Below are 24,283 nucleotides of genomic sequence, written 5' to 3'. Positions count from 1 at the left end.
ACATATCAAGAGCTAACCAGTAGCAGGCTGAAATAAGTTTAACTGGTAAAGAGTGGAAGAAACATACTATTGTAACTGGTCCTGATGCACCTTGCATTCTGGGAATTGACTTTTTGAGACATGGTTGTTTCAAAGATCCTAAAGGTCACAAATGGGCTTTGGAATAGCATCTGTAGAGATCGAGGATGGTAAATAGCAGAGGTTCAGTAAACAGAGCAGGACCTGCACAATCAGATTTGGTATGAACAGTGGATGGTTATAAAGTTCCTGTTGTATGTGAAAAGAATCTGTTAAGAAAAACTGTTGGATATTTTCTCTTTCGTGTGAAGGGAAACCTGTCCAAGGGGTGGTTTCTGCCAAAGGTCGTGGTCATACATACTGGGTAATGCAGGAGAATGGTGAAATCCAGTGTATTCCACAGAGAAATCTAGCTTTAGCTGAGAGAATTGAGATTCAAAGTGTGTGATACAAGCTGTTAGGAGTTTTCTGTTCTAGGTACTACCTGGCATCCAATAAGAGAGAATCTGCAGTATGTGAGCATGACCCCAGTGTCACCTGGGAGTCCCTGTTCTCATCTCATCTGTGAGGAGACAAACTGTTTCCTGTTTTCTGAGCTTTTGAGTCATCTATATCTGAGATAGCCAGCACAAATCGTGAACTGAACTTGTAATATTCATTATTATAAATATTGGTTTAGATTAGACAGTTCTCAGCAAAACTTTGAATGATACAGAGGGGCAGATTGTGATGGTTTGAGGCTAATTTGAATATTTTAGTGAGAGAAATTACATCCTTAGCTGTGAGAAGAAATAAAAAAACAATACCCTCATTCTTCTGCTCAGAAACACAACTAGTCAAAATATAGACAAGACACTTCTCACACACTTCTCAATTAGCTGTCAATTCTGCTCCTTCTCTCTGGTGGTTTGGGTCTGTGTGGTTGCGTTTGCCTTAACTCTTTAATCTGACCTAACCGTTTTTTTTTTCTCTAACCTCCTTGTTCTCTTTTTTGACATCTCACCTCAGATCTTTCCAGATTTATCATGTGAGATATATGGGGACTGATCTGGTTATTTCTGAAGGGAGGGAAAGAGGGGGAGGAGGTTTGGGTCAGGAGCCTCCTGGCAGTCTGGTTTCTGGCAGGGGGTTTTGTGTTTCTGTGTTACTTTTAGCTTGTATCTATCAGTAAATATTTGTGTATGTTGTAAATATCTGCTTTTATAATTGTGCTAAGCTGTAAATCTAGCTTCATTCCTTAACTTTCAGCTAGCTGAGTCTAGTCTGGGTGATTTCATAAGTGTGTGTGGGGGGCAGGTAACTCCAGAACCATCTCATCTCTTCATTAATCATAGAAACAAATATAATTAGAACTAAGGATAAAACCGTATTGCCACCAGCATTTTTTCCTGTCTCAGGAAGGATTTAATATTAGTAAATGTATAGCACTGATTTTTTAATTGATTATTTTTTTATGAAGGATAGAGATCTCTTACAGTTAATATTTTGTGTATAGCTTCAGGTCTTTTTAAGTGTTTTATGAAGCCTTCAAAGTTGATCTTCTCATTCCTTAATAATCTTCGGTATCACCGGCACAGATAGCAAGCAAAGCACTTTCGTAATGCCCTGAAGCAAAATGCTGCAAGAAAAAAAACAAACATTGCATTTTACTCATTTTTGTTCTCTTAGTGTGTTACAAGATCTAAACTGATGTGTGGTTTTGTAAAATACTACATTTCATAAGGATTGTAGTCCAAGATCTCTGAAATTTCATATAGCTTGGGATTTGGTTGCTAGGGCACAAAAAAATGAACTACCTTTGAAATCTAGGATCAATCCTATTTTAATATGTCTCAAGTTCAATACCAAATCCTGAGTAACTTCTTACAGTTACTGCATTTCTATTGCAACAAAAATTTAAAAAAAGGTCAAGTGTCTTTGCAAGAGTAGTTTTTTAATGTTCTGGTTTCACAGTGCGCTCTCACAAGTAAAGGGCTCCCATCCCCAAGGTGGGAGGGAAAATAACATAAAAAAAAGTCTAGTTTGAGTTAAGGAGTTTGATGAAATGATAAGATGTACAATTGTCTTAGCCTAATTTCTCAGAAAAGGGCAGCAAAATGAAGAAGCAGCAGCAGAAGGCAGCGACCCCTCACCCCCCTACCCACAGCCAGCCAAGCAGGGAAGACCAACAACGCAAACCTGTAAACTGAAAGCAGAAACCAGTACAGGAACCCTCTCATGTCACAATCTGAACTTAAAGCTCCATGATACATTGCTTCAGCTAGCACTTTAATTTTGAAGCTGTTGTGACATGGGCATGGTATGGAGTACCATCAGCATGTTCAATTCAATCCATGACACTCACAGATAAATTACAGTCTACCAGGATTTCCTGATATTTTCTACAAGATGTTTTCTTTATCATTTTGTCTTAGCCATTTGGCACACTCTGTGGGGTGTCATTGCATAATATCTGCAAAAGTATGTAAAAACTTACTTTAATATCATGAAAGAGTGACTTCCCATATCTCTCTTTGTATCGCTGTCGTATATTCATCAAATCAATCTCACTCCTGGAAATGAGAATCCTTATAACTGTTTTGTTGTGAAACCCGAAGTCCTAAAAGGAAAAGAAGATGAGAGGAAATCTGGCAGGTGGATGATACATATACCTGTAGCTGTGCATGTTCACATTAATGTTCCAATATACAAGCCAATTAATTAGGCTACCCATAAAGATATCAAAGCTTTCAAAGGAATCTAAATATTCAAAGTTTTTTATCATACAGACTTTTCATATAGTCAACAGAATTCGTGTTACTGAATAACATGAGCTGAAACTTTTATAAAGAAAAACCTGATGAACTTTTCTCAGTAGCCTTAGGTATTCAGTTTGTAGGTAACTTGTGACTGTTGTTGTGGAGTCCATTCAAACTATACTGCAGCAAATAATTTACTTCACAGCTGGTGCTGAATGTGGGTTTGTAAATTATTTATTTAGAATGTACGTAGGTTGTATTCAGCTATATTTTGACTGTTTCTTAATATTGATACTGTAATTGTGTGGAGAATGGGGACATCTAGTGGCAGTAAAAGTAGTCAAACCCGATTTAGGGTTGGGATGACTGGTGACCCGTTCAGTTTGTTTAAAGATAAATTGTAATGTTATTGCTTAGCCATTGATACAGGAATCTTGTATAGAAAAGATGCATTTTAAACTTGCATATAGAGACTCTGATACATGTTTGATATCTGGATTCAAATTTTATAAAAAAATATGGGCTATGCTTTCAAGCATTAGATTCTTACAATTGTAGAATGGTAGGGGTTTGTAAGGGACTTTTGGAGATCATCTAGTCCTAACTCACTGCTAGCTCAGATACACCTAGATCAGGTTGCATGGGAATGCATCCAAGGCGGGTTTTGAAAGTCTCCAGAGGAGACTTCACAACCTCTCTGGGCAGCCTCTTCCAATACTCTGCCATTCTCAAAGGAAAGATGTTCAAGTGAAGCCTCCTGTGTTGTAATTCATATTGTTTGCCTCTTGTCCTGTCACTGGCCACAACTGAGAAGAGCGCAGCCCCCATCTTCATGAACTCCACCACTTAGATATTTATACTCATTTAGAAGATCCTCTTTCAGTCTTCTCTTTTCCAGGCTAGAGACCCAGGCCTCTCAGCCTCTCCTCATAGTAAAGGAACATATAAAAAGCTTGTCATATAATCTAGATGTAAGTTGGTTGCAGAACCAGATAGTTTTTTAAATTCTTGCATTTCTTTTGAGAATTATCTGTTTGTTAAAACACTTTGAGAAAATAGGTTAAAATACGAATTAAACCAAAATGCAAATGTATGTTCTTAATAAGGAAAAGCCTTTTCCTAGATCATGTACATCATCTGAATATAGAAGAAAACTCTCTATGTGATACTTATTAAAATTTAAAATGTTATTTTAACTTGAAAGGTCTTGATACAACTCCTTTAAGAAACTCCTTTTCTTCTTAGCTGGTATTTCCTGGTACTTTTGCCATAAAAATTATACTCTATCTTCTTCTATAAGGTAATGCTCATTATTTTCACTAATGAACGAAGAACAAATGTCTTCAGAGACCACTTGTAGGAAGAATCTGTGGGTGTTTTCTTTTCATTTCCTCTTGGCACTTACTTGTTTTAGTATGTTAGCACTTGCACACAAAGATAAAAGAACCTGTACATACATTGAGTCTCACAAGAAAATATCACCATTTGCTTTTGTCTAACTTTATGATGTAATTTTTAGTGGTAATTTTTAAATCTCTGAAGATAAAAATCACAGAGTAAGAAAAGTGCACAGTCTACACAGCAGAGGGAGATACTATCCATTAAAGATTTTCAATTAAAAAAGAGTTATCAGATAGATATTTTTTAAGGCATGTAAGTAAGCTTTTGCTGTTACTTTTACTGTTAAATCATAACTATTACTTAGGCACCACTGCCTTGAAATGTATGTAGATACTAACGATTTAAAAACGTTCAGTGGTTAAATGGACTGATTTGTGAGTGCTTGTTCATGAATAATCAAGCAAACAAAAAACTGGGCTTTATATGATATGTGTAGAAGAAGGACTACTTACATGAATTGCATTATAAAGCCTGTAAGCAAAGTAGGAAGGCTTGTCACGAGCACAGAGAACTAGAAGAGAGTTGCAATAGGTAAACAGAAGATTATTATACAATAATTTCTACTGGAATTGGGCTCCTTGAAATACAAAGCTAAATAGTGCTGTCTATGACTCAGATTGTAATTAAGTTACCAGTTTTCACAAACATAAGTATATTCATACATTTCAAAGTCTGGTACTTATTTTGGGTGGGTACTTGAAGAACTTACAAAATCAATGAACATGCTCACATGACATCTTTATACAAATGTTATTATCCTTATTCTATAAGTAGACAACAAAAGCACATGAAACTTGGAACTTGTTTATAGACCACTGAAGGACTGAAAACTGCCAATTATTTAATGCGCCTAGAGTCAGTTGGTAATGCAGTTACCATTGATCACACAAACTTTGATATCAAATAAAGAACAGGTGCTAGATCTGCTCAGCCAGAATTTAGTGCTGCATACATACTTTTTCAAATTCACACAAACATGGAAAGATAGTTCAAATATTTTCTAATTAGCTCTGAAAATTGATTTACACAATACAGGAGAGTAAAATGGGTAAAAATATTAGAAATGTAATGTTCTTTATTTGTCAGTGCTATACTAGATATTTAGTAAGAAATTACTGCTAGTATAAAAAGTATCTTTACATTACCTATTGCAACCAGTAATTCTTGAAAGTATCCATCGTAACATTCATTAATAGCCTCTACTATGTCTTGCCCAGAGATATTTTGGAACTCCTGGAAAACTTGGGGGAAAAAAAAATGCTTTATTCTATTTCATTAATAATGGTTCATTCACGTTTCACCCCACACCCTCCACTTCTCCCAGTGCTATAACTATTGAGTTTACTTTTTTTCCTATTTAATTCTCTGTGTTTCATTATGTTGATATCCCCCTGGTAATCCAATCTAAATTAATAGACTGAAATCTGCCTTCCAGGATATTTTCTCTGGGTTCTCTTGGTATACAGTATATAATGAATGCATGGCAAAAGCTGTGTTTCACTGGAAGCTTCAGTGAATCTGGCAGCCGCTCTTGATGAAAATTACAAGAATGTCATGTCTTTTAAGACAATTTCCTTTGTCAGCTTGGCTAAAATTGGCCAGAGATTCACAGATTGTGACAAGAAGCCATGGTATGACATGCTTAACATTTCAGTATCTAGACATGGACACTGAATAATGCAGGTATCCAGATGTATATACACCTTTTAGGGAAGGAGGAAAATTTTCAAGTCACTGATTATGGAGTACTGCATTACAGGCAAAGTGCTTGAATCTTTGTCACAGAGAGAGTAGATCATAAGAAGGTTTCTTACATTATGTTGTTATCATCACCATCCTAACAGAAGTCATGACAGAGGAATTAATTTGTTGACTCATGACAGCAAAGTAGTTCTAAGATGCTGTTATAAATTTGTATAATAAATACAGCTAGCTGCACAGTGAAAAAATAGTCACTGAACAGACTATTTTTCCAAAGCAGAGCAAAAGACATCTCAAACTTGTCACCAAACAGACACAATGGATTTCTTTTCTGCAGTTGAAGATCTGGATGATCTCACAAATTTCTTGCAATCTGTAATCATGTCTGATTATGGATTAAAAAGAAAAAAAAAGTTACACTGTATTTCTGAGTTCATGCACATTATGGGAGAGTGAATGTGCATCCTGAAGTGCTCCATTGAAGCCTTCTTTGGAAATTCTAGGGTAAAACTTCCACACAGCAGTAGATTTTCACATACAAACATTTATTGAAAATACTCCAGCTGCCTCTCTCAAGGTGTTTCCCCGCATAACAAAGAGTTACTTAGGAAAAAATGAAGAAAATAGCAAAGAAAAATCTTCCCTGTCCTTTCTTTGGTCATGCATTCTCTCTTTTCACCAGGCATCCTGATGTCTGTTTGTTTTGTCTACAGCTGTCTGTAGTCATCAGACATAGTTCATTTTTGCATTACATCCAAAATCCTACTAACATCAGTAGGAGTCTGAGAACTCCAACAATTCACACTAAGGTTTCAGGCTAATACCCTGCTGCACACTGAGCTTCTCGGTATGTAAACCACAGTTTATTAGCAAATCAGATTTCTCCTTTCCAATCTGTGTTCAAACAGCTGAAATGCTGGATTACCCATCCACAGCTGCTGGTAGCTCTTGTTGCAGAGGATCATTTGCAGCATATTTTTGTGTTCTCCTGTTTTCTGCTGACATGCTTCCCATAGAATCTAGTATGCCAGAAAAAGGGGGGAAAATGCAAAAGATTTTGAGTCCTAAATAATTTTTAACCATTTATATTATCTTTTGTTTATTTGGTTGGTTTGTTTAGTTTATGTTTGAGATGCTCACATCTGACTATATTTACCATTGCATCCTGGGCAGCTGTAGAAGGATCTGCATATCCTTCCATTCTTGTTCCCTGGGAGAGGGAGGAAAAGATACATTTTCTTCAAGATTTAAGTTACAAATGGCTATTAGAATATAAAAATGTCTCTCTATGGAGGTGTGTTCCATTTCTTGAGATAACATATATGGGCTTTTAGAAGTGTAGTGTATTCAATGGTCACATTCACAACTGTGGAAAATATCTTCCAATTTGTTGGGTTATGTCTTCATTTCCTCTAAGAAGAGGAGCTCTGGAGTGACAAATGGTCTTGTGAGAGACAAAGATGGAAGAAGTAGATAAACCTACCCTATTTGCAGTCCCATTTAAAATAAGCTTTTACCTTGCTGCAACCATCCCACCACAATATCCAATATTATGGATATGACATTACTTACTATAATACATAACTACAAAGGAAAATAAGAATAAGATTTACCATTCATTATTTATTTCTTACCAGTATGCAAGCCATAGGATCAAGTACATCAAATAACCTAGATTTTGATTGCTTGTAGTCACTGTTTAAGATCCAAAGCTAGGAAACTTTTAACATAAACAACAGAATAATACTTCCAGTTTTCCCATACATTTAATAGATTTTCAGTTACACAAATCAACCTAGTATGCTTTAGTAAACACACTACAATCTGAATTACAGAGTTGTTAGAAAAAGAGAAGAATACGCAAAGTTGAATTTTTTTTAGCCATAATTGTCATGTAAGATATAAATCAGCCTTGGTTGCAAAACTCTTAATCTCAAGCTGCATGTAATCACTGCCTTAATGATTCATGTTTGAAGCAATTAAATTTAAAATTTACAGTCATTTTGCTCTATCTATGAAAGGGAGGATTAAAATTACACATTTGCTGTCAATTTGTAGAATGACTGATTTGTAGCTCTTCCATGTTAAAAATATTAATTTGTATTTTAATTAAATAGTAAGAATTGCACACTGGAATTTGTAGTAAGAGGTGTATGCAAAATAATGACTTAGCATATACAATAGCACAAATTACATAAAGTTTAAACCAAAGAACTATTTAATGATTTCTTTCATAGTCAAATATGGATCTATCTCAATTTTTACGTAATTCCTAGACTGGATTATGAACCATATATTCTAACAATGGAGAAAGCAGAGATTTAAAATTAAAATCTTATTAGTACATGCAGGAAGGTTCCTTTTGAGATGAGAGAGATTGAGCAGAGGAATATCTAGGGACTTAATAAAACAGTTTGTTGACCTTTACCACCATCTAAAAGCCAAATTCAAAGCAGATGAGGGAATTCAAGTTCTTGTCTGCTTTCCCCCTTTTTCAAAAGCGTAGCCTTACTGAACTAGCTTTAATCACAGTCACCTTAAAATGTAAGAATTCTCCAACAGTAACCAAAGTTATTACAGTACCTGAGCAAGGTTCATGAGTGTATCTCTGAAGTGACCTGAAGTCTCAGAATCAATATCTTGTTGAAGATCATTATTATATTCTATATTAAACAAAAAACATAATCTAAATCACAAGTGAGCATACTCTGAATAGTGCTATTAAAGATTAGCAAACAAAGGCTATATAAATACGGTGCAAGTACTCGTCCATTTTCTATGATGATTATTCCACAGTAACCTGTGCAGGGTTCTACATCAACCTAGCCATGAGGCTGGCAGTCGATCTTGGCCCTGCCAGGGGGCTGTGCCCTCCAAGGGTCCTCAGCTACAGCCCCAGCTTGCCTGTAAACCCACCACGGGTGCAGCCACACCGCTTCTGCTGCTGTGTCGTGGTGGTGTACTTGGAAGTGACCCTTCAAGGCAAGTGAGCAGTGTCCAGTCTCAGTAAGCACTTTTTTGGAGGAAAGCAGCTTGCATACTTTTTTGAATAAAGTGTGCAGAAGTTTCTGAAAATCCCCAAATGTGGCTCCCAGTTAGCCAAATGTCATAGGCAGCAATAGGTCTTACAAATTCTATGATGTATTTTCAACTTTAAATGTTCTGCTTCACCCTTTTGTACATAGTTATGGGAAAGCAGGGGGAAGAGGATAGACTAATACTGATAAGTTGTTTTAGTAATTAATTTTGTTCGTGTCTGCTAATAATTAAGAGCATGCACAGTACAGCTGTGTACTTGTAAAAAAAAATATTACGCATTAGGTAGGCTTCTTTCATCTGGAAGATCTCCATATTTGATCTTGAGGCTAATATGTCAATTAGACATTTTTCTTCTGTGTCTACACCCTGTGTGGAAAGAAGTAAATATGAAAAGATGTTGTTAGTAGAAGTCACAGCTTTAGAAAAAAAACAATGCTGTGCTTATCAGAAGAAACAGAAGAATAGCAGTCTCTGCTGGAGCAGTGCAGAGTGCACTTTGCATAGACCACCTGTTTTAGTAGACAGTGACTTTAAATTAGTAATAGAACCCTGTATTTAAAATATATTCCTTCTGAATCTGAATTTCAGCATGTACATGAACAAACAAGGAATGATGCAAGACTAGTGTTGGCAGAAACAGAATGGAAAGAATTGTGGAGTTTCACTAAGAATTTAGGATTTGCTGAAAAAAGTCAGAGGCAAATATTGGGCGTTGATTTCCACCAAGTGTTCAGGTAAGCTGAAGCAGATATGAGCACAACTATTATACTGTGCCTCTGTCTTCTTTTGTCTGTCTGTCTGTCTGTCTGTCTGTCTAGAAATGTTATGGTATATAATGTCTACTGTAGAACTTGGTGTTTAAAGAAAGATCACAGATATGAATAAAATACTTTTGATATGCACATATATAGTATTGCTGATTATCCTGCATTTGGGACAATGGGAGAGCATGACATTAAGAGTCTGAGCCTAGAGACACATAATGGCCTGTTTTTTACCTTGGTTGTATGAATTCAGGTCAAATATAAAAAGTTTAACTTTTTATTTAGAAAAAAAGTAGAACTTTCACAATGTTGTCAACAATTCCAATAAAAGTAATGCTTCCAGTGCCAACAATGATATTTCTCAATCCTTTTAATGCCAACTGTAATTAAAAATACATCAGTAGTTCTAAAAAGTGCAGTAGGTTAAGAATCAGAAGGACAAGATAAAACAGTGCTAATATTTTCTCTTTTTTTGAAGAGAATTCTTGAAATTTGTAAGATCACCTTGCTCAGAGTCATATAATCTCCTATTTGTGACAACTGACCGTAGCAAATATTTATGTAAAGAAAAGGAAAACGCTGTTGAGCTTCATACACCTTACTGTCTTCCATAAATTTGAAATTTAGGAATTCCCTGAGAATTTGCCAAGGATTATTACTTTCAATACCCAAGAGAAAATGAGCTATTTTCTTCAAAATATGAGATCAGTTCAATTTGAGTGGAGTCATCATTGTTTTGTGATTGAGTAATTTGTGTTTAGGTAAAGACATCTTCTGCTAAAGAAGTACTGGTCTTTTCAGAGACAGAGGCTCAGTGAGTGGTGCTGGCTGTTTGAATCAATTTTGTGTGTAACATACATAAATGTTTATGGGATTAAGGCCTTACATTTCCCTCTATAAATATTTACTGCTTTCCCAAGTTTACCATGGGTATTAAATGAGTTGTATTTGTTACATGACAAGGATATTATTTGTGCAGAGTTTAGCATACCAATGAGTAAACTTCATATATCACTATTTCTAATGACCTAGTGTGCTATGTATTAGTACACTATTCCAGCATGCAAATTTCTAGCAGTTTGTCAGCCATTTAAATGTGAAAAATGATCAGTTTAGTATATGTTCAGTACTATTAAGTAGTGACTGCAGCTCTAAGTAATTCTGAATTTGACAAGAACCTTCAAGGCGTGCCAGAGCTCGTGGGCATCATAGAAGGCAGGTGGATACATCAAGCCAACCATGACTTCTTTGAAGTGATGAGAGAGGTTCTCTTTTAGGTCTGTTATCAGATCCTTGAAAGAAAAAAGAAAATGTATAGACAGGATTATTTCAAAGGTCACACTTTATGAAGACAGCCTAAATAAAATATTAGTGGTTGTTGTGGGAGGCCAAAATAGGCCTAAACATGTCCTGGCTTGTACAGATGCGTTTTCTGCTCTCCCTTCATCTGCTGGTGGGAGAAGCGACTATCGGAAAGGAAAGAAAGGCCATCCTGTTCCAGGCCAGGATGCCATTGGCCACTAGGACAAGGGAAGTTATTCTTCCCCTCTACTCAACACTGGTCAGGCCACCTGAAGGGGAAGGCTTTAGCCAGGTGGAGGTTGGTGTCTTCTCCCAGGCAACCAGCAACAGAACAAGGAGACACAGTGTAAAGTTGTGTCAGGAGAGATATAAGCTGGATGTTAGGAGGAAATTCTTCACAGAGAGAGTGATTTGCCATTGGAATGGGCTGCCCAGGGAGGTGGTGGAGTCGCTGTCCCTGGAGGTGTTCAAGAAGACTGGATAAGGCACTTAGTGCCATGGTCTAGTTGATTGGATAGGGCAGGGTGATAGGTTGGACTGGATGATCTTGGAGGTCTCTTCCAACCTGTCTGACTCTATGATTCTCTGATTCTATGATACAACTGACTGCATGAACCTCTTTCCAGTTCAACTGAGATTAAGGTGTGTTGTATTATTGCTGGTTATTTTTAAAGTGTTCTAGATTCTGTTTATTCCTTTGTATAATGTTTTTATGACTGTGCAAAGAACCTATTTACTATTAAAACTTACTGGAAGGGTGGCAAGAGTTCTAAATATAAAAATAATAAACTATATTAGTTTTGAAAAAATCCTATCTCCTATCATTAATTACTGCTGTAACAGTGGTTTTCTCTGTAAATAAATAAAGGTGAATTGTCAAAAGATGAATTCTGGCTAATATGAAGAAAAATATTATTTAAATAGTACCTGTTTCTTCTAATAGTTTGGGTGATATGACAACAGATAGACAAGCTGGCAGACCACATGGGATTCATAAAACCATAGATTTGTGGGATACCATGTTCAAAGGGACTTTAAGGGTCACGTGGTCCAAACTTTCTTGTCAAAATCAAGGTCTAAATAAGATGGCCCATTATCCTGTCCAGATGAATCTTAAAGATGTCTGATGTCAGGGGATCCACCATTTCCTTAGGGATATTTTTCCAATGGCTGATTATCTTTGTTAAAGTCTTCTTTTGTCCAATTAGAATCTCCCCAGAAGTAACTTGTATACATTGCCCCTTGTCTTTGCTGCCTGATTCCTTTGTAGCCACTTTTAAAATACTGGTACATGGTGATAAGATCATCCCAAAGTCGTCTTTTCTTAAGGTTGAACAAACCCAGTTCTCTCAGACTAGTTCTGTCAGGCTTCCTTTGATCGTCTTTGTGGCCCTTCTCTGTACCCTCTCCAGCCTGGCCACATCTTTTATTGTGTTGTGGGAACCAAAACTGAAGACAATATTCCAGATGTGTCCTGACCAGTGCTGAGTAGAGTGAGATTGTGTTTTCCCAGGTGCCCAACCTTAACACTTGTCCTTGTTGAACTTCTTAAGTTACTTGTTAGCCCACTCTTTCAGGCTATCCAAGTCTTTCTGGGACTGTTCCTCAAATGCACATAGAGGAATAAATATTTATTTCCATAAATTTTGGCTTGATCAGTAGAGGAAAATGAACCAGAGAAGAACAAACTTGATATGTCGCTTTCAAAAAAACCTGATGTGTGTATCAGATGTACTTCTGCTGCTGTGTAAATCATAATTGAAAACTGTAAAAGTTACCAATAATTATAAGTGAAGTTGTGTGCCAGTCTGTTGTTGCCAGCCAGTTGTCTGCCAGACTTTTGGTTCCAGTGACTGCCCTGAGAGAGGGGCTGACCAACTGCAGTAATGGAAGTATACAATGGCTCTGTCATACCCTGCCATACATGTCTCTGTACGCCTCAGCAATCATGAGCCGCTGTGAATTGCAACGCTGCGTTAGGACATCAATCAGCACGTCTTTTTCACAATCTGTAAAGCAAACATGGCGCAGGGTGTAAGTTAAAAAAGTAGTGGTATTTACTTATATTTCTTATTATTTGTATTTTATTCAAGAACATGAGCCTAATTTCTTGAAAAAAATTAGATCAGCAGACTAATACCCCACTGGTATTTACCAACATCACCTGTAACTACTATGTACATTTCACTTGCTGGTGTAATACTAGCAAAAAGTGAAATAGTTTGTTATTATTGGATGCATCACCATCTCTCAAGCTCAATATGTTTGAAATCATGAATAGAACAGATAGAAACTTAATTCAGGACTAGACACAGTAGCACAATCTGCAGAGCCTGGGAAGTCACACTTGTATGCCCTATTGATATTGATCAAATTGTCATCTCAGGATTAAGCATCTCTTTCATAGGGATGACAATTTATGGTCAGGCAATTTGCTGAAAAGCTAAAAGCTGTTTTTCAGAAGATCTATATTAAGTTAGGAAGTTTTACAAAAATACTATTTTATCATTTAAATAATTTAAAAAATATATATAATTTAATTTCTTTTCCATCCTGAAAGTTGTCTTTTGCAATTTCAGGAGGCTGAGCATTTTAATGACATATCATCCTGTTTGTATCTCCAAGTGTAAATCAATTGACTTTATCACAGTTGGCAGCAAAGATGAATTAAGCTGAAAAGCATGGGAATCAGCTGGCATCTGAATAGAGCAGGGCAGTCTTGAGTTTCTACCAGTCATTGTTAATACAGATGTGCATATATATATATATATCTCTGTGTCTATATATGTGTCTGTGTGTATACAGATGTGCATATATATATATATCTCTGTGTCTATATATGTGTCTGTGTGTATACATAATGCTACAGATATGCATTCTGTACATATTACATCTTTGTTAGGCAGGTTTTAATATATAATCTATAACTGACAGACTGACAAGCTTCATTTGGACACAAATGTAATTGGATGTTTCATGCTTGCCTTTTTTTTTTTTTTTAATTGTCAAAGGAAGTCTGTATTTGCTCACTATACACCGGGTTTTGTTCTCTCTGTTCTGGACTATCCAGCCACAATTGCACTAGTTTTTCAACAAGATCATGATTTAACAAAAGTGTGATTAATTTCCATCAAACCCACAAAATGGAAGTGTTTCTGAAACTCTGTGTAAGAATTTTACTTTCCAGAAAATAATTATGACTACGTGTCTGTGCAGCTTGTATAGTCACTACAGTAAAAAGCTAAGAAGGATTCAGAAGACATTTAAAAACCTAACCAACTTTATTATTTTATGTAATGCCACTGATATCAGTAGGGCAAAGTAAGTGACTGAAGCGTCTCACAAGAGTGAATGTTGTGTGCAAGATGTAGGGTCAGCATGTCAGTTATTGTAAAGGCTATGGAGATTTAAATTCCTCTGAAACTAAACTTGTTATTTTGCCAGTTGTCCCTGAAATTAGAACTTTGTTCCATGTGCTTTGATAGGTAAAGTGAAAGTAAGGTCAAGGCACCTGTATTTACAATATTTAACGAGGAGAATCATTTCTACTTTGCCATGTTAGCAACATTGCATTAAAAGTACAGTTTGAAGTTCAGCAAAATGTTTACAAATTTTCATTTGTAGCTGATTTAATCAAAGAGATACTTCAGGTTCCCCTCGATCGATAATACTCACTGTGACTCACTTGACATTCACTATGAGCCCTCGCATTTCCAGTAAACTGAAAACAGAATGCAAGGTTTTGTGATGTGCACCCTTATGAAAAGCCCAAGGGGCATAAGGATACTGATACAGAAAACAATTTTAATATGAGGAAAATGTTTCAGACAGTTTAAAAAATATAAAAATCAATATTCTGACCCTCAGCAATATCAACAATGCTCAACAAGAAAACACAAACCCCCAAACAGACAAAAATGCCTTGGTGAACAAAGAGGTGGGGTTTTTTGTTGTTAGTTAGGATTTTTGTGGGGTTTTTGTTTGTTTGGTTGGCTTGGATTTTTTTTGCATATAGGCTGAAATTCTATAAATAAATTATTGAAACTTTACACTCCCTTAATTTTTTATTTCTAGATGACTGATTCAAACCTTAAGAGTCTCTGTTAGTTGTTAATTGTTAATAGTTAATTGTTGAAGTTACAGTTAAAATCCTTTCCCTTTTGGCCTTCACTGTAGTGACACATAGCACAGAATTCTGGTTTGCTTATTTTCTCAAGTTCTCATTACTATAGGTGTTGGTATAGTTTTTATATAATCTTAATTACCTCTTAATTCCTGCAAATGCAGCTACATATTTATTTGGACATCCTAGTGTGTTTGATTGTGATACCTTGAAGAAGAATTAACAGATATGTAGTGACATTTGTAATTTTATGACACTAATGTGTTATTTTATGAGAGCTTTCTGAAAAAAACAACAACAATGTTTTAGGATCAGGCAAGATACTCACTAATTCCCTGTAGGGCTCCTCCTAGCAGCTGGGCATCCATAATGGGATTAAAATTTGGAGCGGGAAAAATCGTTCCTTGTACCTGCTAAAGGAGAAAGTAGCCTTTCATTGAGGTGCTGTACATCTGTTAAGACTGTGTCTATAATTATAATGAAAATTGGCAGTCACAGCGGTAAATTGTCTTTGCTTCATGGCGAGCAGGATGCAGTTTTTACTTTATGAAACAGAATTTAAACTTGCAGTAAACCCCAGGAAGACCAGATTAGTTCATCATTGTTCATCGTTGTTCTAACTGAAGTAGCAGAGCTGTAGAGGCATTTAATAACTGAATGAAATTACAACAGATTGAATTTTGATCACGGAGCAGGCAACTACATGGGAATAGGTTGTTCCCTTCCATTACCTTTGGTTAGAGAATTTCTATGGCCCTGTTTTGGAGCAAGGCATTTTTAAGGTTGATTGAACATCTGGCTGTAGTTACAAGTACTGCTATTTCACTTCATTTCTACTGAAGTCAGCCCTGACTGACTAGTAACATCCTATAATGGAAGAAGTCTCAGGGGAGCTGGGCAAGGGTAGTGTGACCATGAAGCTCAGGGAATCACAGAATCACAGAATTATTGAGGCTGAAATAGACCTTTGAGATCAAGTACAGCCTATGATCTAACACCACCAGTCAACTAGACCACGGCACTAAGTGCCACATCCAGTCTTTTCTTAAACACCTCCAGGGACATTGAATCCACCACCTGGGCAGTCCATTCCAGTGTTTAATTACTCTTTCTGTGAGGAAGTGCTTCCTAACATCCAACCTAAACCTTCCCTGGCACGGCTTCAGGACATGTCCTTTAATCTAGTCACAGGCTGCCTGGGAGAAGACCACAACCCCCCACCTTACTACAACTTCCTTTTACATAATTGTAGAGTGTGACAAGGTCCCCCCTGAGTCTCCTCCAGGCTGAACAACCTCAGCTCTCTCAGCCTCTCCTCATAAGACTTTCCCTCCAGTCTTTTCCCCAGTCTCATCACTCTCCTCTGGACCCTCTCTAGCACCTCAATATCTTTCTTCAAGTGCGTGGCCCAGAACTGCACACAGTGTTCGAAGTGAGGCCTCACCAGTGCTGAGTACAGGGGTAGAATTACATCCGTAATCCTTCTGGCCACACTGTTCCTGACACAGGCCAAGATGCCATTGGCCTTCTGTGCCAGCTGGGTGCACTGCTGGCTCATGTTCAGCTGGCTGTCAACCAGCACTGCCAGGTTCCTCTCTGCCAGCCTGCTCTCCAGCCACTCTTCCAACAGTCTGTAGCACCGCATGGGGTTATTGCAGCCAAAGTGTCAGACCCTGCACTTGAGTAATGCAGGATGTGGCTGACCACAGCTGTTTTAAAGAAAGATTTTTATTATCTCAACACAGAGGAGACTGGGAGTGACCTTTATTTTAGATAAGCAGCTCTCAATAGTTGCATGGATGAACTGGTGGTGTAAATGTTTAGGTATGAGCTCTTTTAAAGGGTGTGAATGTCTCTTCAGTTAGCTAGACCATCATGAGGATAATGTATATGTGTCTCACATACAGGGTACAAATAATGTACAACTAGCAAAATAATTTGGAAGAGATGAATGGACATCAACCCACATATTCTTTACTGTCCAACATAACAGTGAGCGTATTGTAGGGACCAGTAATAGCAATCTCATTTGTGTTACATTTGTACTCTGGTTCTGGTACATTTTGTACTATGTTAGATTGCAAATCTGATATAAAAGCGCTTCTCTTCAAATAAGTAACTTTTATATTATACAGTACAACCTGTATGGGAAGAAAATCTAAAAGAAAGTGATGAGGGAGTATTGGCCTCTGACATCAGGACAGGCACTTTTGAGTCTATGGCCATTTCTCTTTTGCTTACACAGCATGTTTTTCCTCTCCGAAGCACGGAAAAGCATGAGGAAATTAATAGCATGATCTCGTGACTTTTCATCCTTGTGCTTGAAGATGGTCACCAGAAGCATGTTAAGTCATTCCCCTATTGTCATTTTCCTTATTTTATTTTAAAAAATCACATTTAATTCTTCCAAATATCCACTAGAAAATCCTGAACATCAAGTGATATTTATGTCAAAGAAAAAAAGCTGCCTGCACAGAGGAGAAATAGACCTTTTAACGCCCTCTACTGAATGAAATGTCCAGTGGGGTTCTGAGTAATTCAAGCAACTGCTCCCCATCGATCAGGATGAATTATGAGGAGGACCATAGCTCTGTGTGATGGTTTGGGTGTTTCCCACCCCCCCACACTTTGGAAATCACCCAGACTAGACTCAGCTGTCTCTGGAAATTGAATGAAGCTTATTATTTACAGCTTAGCAGAATATACAAGCAGATATTTACAGTATATACAGAAATATACAAGGTAAAAGGTAATACAGAAACACAACTCCCCTCCTAGAAACCTGAGTCCTCAAGAGGGGCTTCCAACCACCCTTCCACCTTTCCCCCCACCCCTCTCAACCTTACCCCAGTCCCAAGGAAGAATGGAGGTTCAGCCAGGGGGTTAGGAAGCAAAGTGGATTAATCAGAGAAATGGCAGAGAGGCTAGAAAGAGAAAAAAAAATGTCTCTCCATGCTCCCCAGCAGAAGTAGTGCCTTATCTATGTTTGGATTCTTGTTCTTGTATCTCTCAGCAGGCCAAGGAGTGAAGCGGACATCACCATTTTCCTTTCAGAGCCTGCAATCTAGTTCTTCTCACCAAAACATTCTAGCTAGCTTCAAACTAGCACACTCTGATACCATCATGAGATTCCAACTGCTTTGAGGCAGCAATCACATTACCGTAACTTCTTCTGAAATCTAAGTAAATAAACCCCTGCAGAATCATTACAATCTCCTCTGCAAAACAGAAAACATGAGGTGACAGCTGCTGTGAGACATAGCATCAAGAATTACAGTGATGATCATCTTAAATAATGGAGGGGAAGAGGAGGCCCAATCTATGCTTTTATCAGAAGCCACCCCATATATAAACAATGTAAAAAACATTGCTGATGAGCCCAACGAGGGCAGTAATAACCTGACAAAAATCAGTACACCAAATAAAGACAAAAGAATTCAGGATAATAGGAGCAGCAGCACAGTAGTGCAGGGAGTGTGGAGGCTGTGATTGCACTGATCACATCTTTCTTAACATTATCTGGGAGGAAGACAGTCCAGCTCTTACTGTTTTTTCTGATCCTGGGTTTAATATATCTGAGGTTTCCTGATGGAAAGTCCCGTTTTAATTATTTATCTGTAACTAGCTACTGTATATTCAGTACTAAAATTCAAAGCAGTGTTCCTTGTCGGCTTTCTTCAAATAAAAGTGATTCAGGGGGTTGCTGGACTACAAAATAACTGATTGACCAAGGTGACAAAATACACCAGTGTCTAAAGGTTTGTTAGCATACACTGAAGCTTCAGAACTGAACTTCTAAGGATCTGGAATCAAAGCAGTCAGTGCAAGCAGCATATGATTCACCTCTTTCATATTAAATGTAGTAATTAATGAAATAAAACAATAAAGGAGTGTGTGTGGAGGAGACAATATTTAAATACTGCCTTAAGAAATTACTAAGAAGCATAAAGAAGAAATAAGAGTTAGGTTGGTGTAAATGTATGTAACTTTGTCAAAAATGGCAAAGCTTTGTTTTACACCAGACAATGTGTAGATATCTAATGTGGGGAAGTGCCTTGTATGGTCTCTGAAAGACCATGAAGAATTCCACTATTTGAGTGACTCTTGGTTTTGATAACCAGATTCTAGCATCCTTTATTACATACACACCATTTCGCTGGAGTATTCTTGAAAGCACAACACTAGAAAGAAAATGCCTTCAAAGAGCAGTCATGGAAAGTTATTTTCAAGGCAAATTTGACCTTTCTATGGATTACCTTAGACCAAATGCTGTATGTGAGCATGGATGATGGTTCTTACACTATTTTTCTTCTGCAGCATCTTAACAAAAAGGATGTCTATTGTTGAGGAGTAAAATGAACTATACTTTCTTTCCCCCCTGCCAAAGTATTCAAACACTTAAAGGTGAGGCAAACAAATCTCCAGGGGTGATTCAGTGATTTTTGACTTGAAGGATTTTGATGTCAAGATAATTCTCATCTATGAAAACACAGATCTGTTTTCACAGAGTTGGTCCAAGTGGGTTCTTTATACATGTTCCTGCATGTTTGCACGTGTGTATTTGACTCTTGAAAAGAATTGATTCCAAAACAGCTGTGCTGTCAGAATAGATTTGTATCATGTTAGTGGAATGAATCAAAACAACAAATGAGATTGAAAAGGGACTGTCGGTAAAATGTGTGGCTGCTTTTATCAAATTATGTTGTGTAAAGTTCAGGCAATTCAGTCTTGTGACGGAAAAAGTAATCTAAAGTGAGAACAGCCTTCTAATAATATTTGTTCAGTAAGTCATTCTGCTGATAACAAACATTTAGACTCCTTAGTCTGAATGTTTCCTATATGGAATACTTAGTAAAATAAAATGCTCACTTTATTAACTAACTACATGCTATGAGCTAGCTGTACATTTGCAAAGGTATCCTTCATATGCAACATTATTAAAAGAATAAAAGTCAGTATATTGATTCACTGTTGAGTTTATTGTGTGTGCTACACTTCATTTGAATAATATATGATACTAAAAGGAGTACTTTGAAACACAGAAAATTCAGAGCCTCTCACTTCCCCCTGTATATGTACTTTAGAGAGGTCACAAGTGTCATTTTATCTAATCCCTGCCAGTTTTACCTCTGTGGTTCTGTGGGGTGCCATATTCTGTATGTAATCTCTTATAATGATATTTCCCTGAATTGTTGAAACTGGTGCAATTGCTGCTCTTAATATTTTGTTCATTTCATTCTTGATCTTGGGGGACTCCATCCAACACAGTTGTTCTCATATAATGTATACAATTACCAACATACAACATAAAGGAAACAATAAAATTAAAAAAAACAGTAAAATTTGAAACTAATACCTCCAATTGTTTTCTAGTTTTTCTCGTGCTTCTGAGTTAATGGTATATTAATCTTTTGGAATTCCTTGAAAAGTATCTTTAGGTCTCAAGTGTGTTTTCAAGCGTTGTTCTTAGTCTAAGCTTGTATCTAAGAACAGTAGACAAGAAATTAATGTGACAACCAAACCACTTGGTCATGTGTAAGTCCTGCTTTCTTGCTCATGACTTGCTGGAAAGAATGATGCTTTCTGCTGTTTTCTTTCTGAGTTTCATCTGAGAAAGCTTGCCACTTCTCCAACTTTTCTCTACAGGAACTAGCAGACATCTGGGAGGGAACATTTACATGGGCTCTACACTGCATGTCTCCGTTCTATCTGGATAACTCGTCGGGGAAGTCTGCTCCACTGTTCTGAATCTGGTAAGCTAGTCAATACAAACCCCTAATTTCTCTGCCTTGCTATCCCACAACACATGGATATGGGAATAAATAAAAGTTTGCCCAGCTTGAGAACCTATTACAGTACTTTTCAGTACATCAGGTTTTGATGTCATTCCTGACATCAGTATGCACCCTGCTGTCTAAAGTTGCTTTTCTGCCCTTTTTCTTCAATAATTATGGTGAGGAAAAAAGGACTAATCTGTGTGTGTTTATATACTTAGAAGCAGAGAGACTAGAAAGGTAGTATGAACATAATTTACTCTGGAATGTCTTGGTGTGATTTAGAGGATCAAAATTAAGAACTTAAGTTATCTCTTTGCTGAAGTGATCTGAAAGGCTGACTAAAGTGGAACAGTTATATTAACTGATGCCTAAAATAGCTGGTGTAAACATCTATCATAGTTAAGATTTTATGTGTATTCTGTTTTTTAAATAATACTATTGCATTGTCATTACAAATGGAATAATTACCAATTTTGATGACTTAAAAACAAAAGACATTTTCTACAAATTGTTTTATACTGTATTGCTGTTAGTATCAGGCAACATACTATACAAAGATGTAGTGACAATTATTTAAATAGAATTGGTCTCAAATTAGTAGAAGAGAAGAAAATGAACATCTTGACGTCTCCAACTGAAATGGATCTAGCTTTGTCCTGTGGTGTCGTTCTTCCTTTGATTAGAAGGAATATAGTATACATTGTAATCAAAAGAGAAAAGAAAAAGCAAAGAAGAAATTCCCTTCCCCATTCTTAACTGTTCTAGTGAAGAATACAAGATCCCAAATTGCAGAAAACCAACCACTTCAGTAAAACCCAATCAACACCTACTATTTTAGAAAAAAACAAACATATGGAGTATAATTTCATAGGAAGAAATGCTTTACCAATATGATTGGAATAATTAGTACAGTTATATTTCCAAGTAAGTAAGGAAAAAGTGTTCATCCTTCAGAAAATTATATGTTGGTCTTTATTGGGAATGCAAAAAGCATTTGAGAGGAATGAATCATTATTCCTATTAAAAGTAATTAAATTAATATAGAAGTCCTTCATGAACATAGTTATCAGTGTGACGTGCAGAAAAGAATTTGACATCTTGCCTCAGTGAGATAACTGCAGTAGCTTTCAGAATGGAACTTTAAAATTGTTGTACGTACTTTTATTTTCTTGAAGAGCTCTAATGCAGCCATTTAATATATTGCTACAATTTATTGATAGGAAACAATAATTGACAGCTTTGCCCATGCTATGAGCCTTGAGGAGGTAGCATTTCTTGCCTTTAAAATATTTTTCACATTGTGAACAAAACCAAATGTTCCTAAATGATAAAGCTATGTGGTTACTTCATGCAGTTGAGGTCTGTCTTGTGAAGATACAAACCCACCAAAATAGTGGCATGAATCTTCTGAACAACTCGTATTTTTATGTTTAATGCAATCAGGTGATAGTATGCAATTTTATGTCTTGTGTAACAGCTACTAGCAAATATATAACCCACAGAGACTCATAAAGAGATAAAAAGACAAATTATTTTGTCTTGAGAGGCCTAAAATTATGGGAAAGAAACTCATAATTCTTTGTATTTTAATCTTCATTTCATACACTTCATATATATACTGCAAGTAACCCCAGAACTAGACCCAAATTGCAAATAAATTAACTTCACCTGAAATTAATTTCTACCAGTAAAGAGAAATCATAGAATCATAGAATCAACCAGGTTGGAAGAGACCTCCAAGATCATCCAGTCCAACCTATCACCCAGCACTATCCGGTCAACTAGACCATGGCACTAATCCTGTCTTTTCTTGAACGCCTCCAAGGATGGCAACTCCACCACCTCCCTGGGCAGCCCATTCCAATGGGAAATCACTCTCTCTGGTAAGAACTTCCTCCTAACATCCAGCCTATACCTCCCCCAGCACAGCTTGAGGCTGTGTCCCCTTGTCACAACACGTGTGATGACAACACAAGAGCAAAAAAATCTTTGAAGGATTTCATAGAGCAGATCATCATACTCACGTAATCTCCACAATACATTTTCACCCAAGTCTTCAAGTTCTATTGAAAGAAAATAGTATCTTTCTTAGAAAAAATCTAGAAGTTCAATAGACAAAAATGTTAGCTCTTATACTGCTTCTGGCAGTTGAGAGAAATGATCCAATCAAACTGGTACCAAGTACATTAGGCTCCAAGGTAATAACGCAGCACGATTATGCCTTGGTCCTCTACATTCTTGGCTTTTATAGATTAACTGTGTACCTAGTGATTAATCATATATGAATAAGCACGATTATAACCTAAGTAAACAGTCATTAGCACGACACCCTCTGTTCTGCTGTGTTGACTTTAAGAATCAAAATGCAGCTAGTCACAGAATGAAGTTCTCATCTGCAGAAATTGCTTGTGTTAATGATTTACTTTTCAGACTAGGTCTGGTCTAGTTGGTTTTTAGCTTGGGCTGCAATCACTCAGCTCATCACTTGTTCTAGTAACTGTTTGTACCCCATGTGTATAAAGATGCTTTGTAGCCTGTATGTGTTACCTGGAGTAACAAGGGCCAATCCTTGGACCTTGATGGAACCGTGTAGGTGAGGGTCTTTTCAGGCAAGTTAGAATCTGCCAGTAAATTTGCTGATCAAAAATCCTGTAATATTGCTATATTCAAAGCATTGTACAAAATCCAAACTATCCAACTGACAGCAAAACCACATTTTTCATGAGTAGTAGTTAATTATAACTCTTATTGTGATAAGTCATTGAGAAAATCCAAATTTTCTCAGAAAAATTAGGAACATAAAATAGATGCAGAAGCAGCCTGTATATCCCTTAGTACAACTTGAATGGAAGCCATGAATCTACCATTATCCTGACTGGGTACGATAATAGAGAGTTAATCTTTTTGCAATAGTTGGACAGGAATAGTAGCTCAGAGTTCGAATTAAATTGTTTCAAGGTTTTTTGTTTTCTTAATGTATTTTTCTCTATTCTAATTGTACCAAGCATTTTAGTCTCTATCTCAAGTGTTTTTCAAGGGTATCTGGGAAATAGAATTCCTTTGAACAGCTAAGCAAAAGCATCCATAAAGAATCTGATCTGACTGGTAGGAAGAGGGCACATGTGAGATGCTGAATGTGGTGCCTAGAGAAGGATCCAGTCACCTGGTGATACATGTTTTAAAGCTGTGTTAAGAATTAGAACATTTTAAGCCCCTCTTTTTTCAGTCTCTAATTTTGCAGGCATTTTCTTTCTGTGGTTAAAATTTAATACAATAATTTAATCTTCAATACAACACAAAATGGATTAAGTTTACAGGATTAAAATAATGTTTTAGCTGGCTTGTGTCAAAACCTTCAGTAATCAGGAACCACAGGATGTAAAAAAATAGAAATTGTTCTGTGAGGTACTAATTTCTGAC

At 36.8% G+C, this 24,283-nt stretch overlaps 1 protein-coding gene across 1 annotated transcript; it reads right to left on the bottom strand.

Moving 5' to 3' along the window:
• Positions 1-1,567: 1,567 nt before the first annotated feature.
• ANXA10 (annexin A10) lies at positions 1,568-22,905 on the bottom strand. The gene is made up of 12 exons (XM_064148797.1): positions 22,888-22,905; positions 15,415-15,496; positions 12,878-12,972; positions 10,840-10,953; positions 9,173-9,263; positions 8,442-8,521; positions 7,015-7,068; positions 6,784-6,877; positions 5,303-5,398; positions 4,610-4,668; positions 2,495-2,617; positions 1,568-1,636 (listed from the first exon to the last, which is right to left on the bottom strand). The coding sequence occupies exons 1-12, from the start codon at positions 22,903-22,905 to the stop codon at positions 1,568-1,570; spliced, it is 975 nt and encodes a 324-aa protein (XP_064004867.1).
• Between the last annotated feature and the right edge of the window lie 1,378 nt (positions 22,906-24,283).

The sequence above is a fragment of the Pogoniulus pusillus genome, chromosome 9 (genome assembly GCF_015220805.1).
Source record: "Pogoniulus pusillus isolate bPogPus1 chromosome 9, bPogPus1.pri, whole genome shotgun sequence".
In the NCBI taxonomy this organism is placed as follows: Eukaryota; Metazoa; Chordata; class Aves; order Piciformes; family Lybiidae; genus Pogoniulus; species Pogoniulus pusillus.
This window is presented reverse-complemented; position numbering and strand designations above follow the sequence as displayed.

Coding starts and splice junctions, on each gene's coding strand:
- ANXA10 (XM_064148797.1), bottom strand. Junction 12,973..15,414: donor AGGAGCCCTACAGGGAATTA/GTGAGTATCTTG, acceptor TTTGCTTTACAG/ATTGTGAAAAAGACGTGCTG. Junction 6,878..7,014: donor CAGCTGCCCAGGATGCAATG/GTAAATATAGTC, acceptor CTGGCATACTAG/ATTCTATGGGAAGCATGTCA.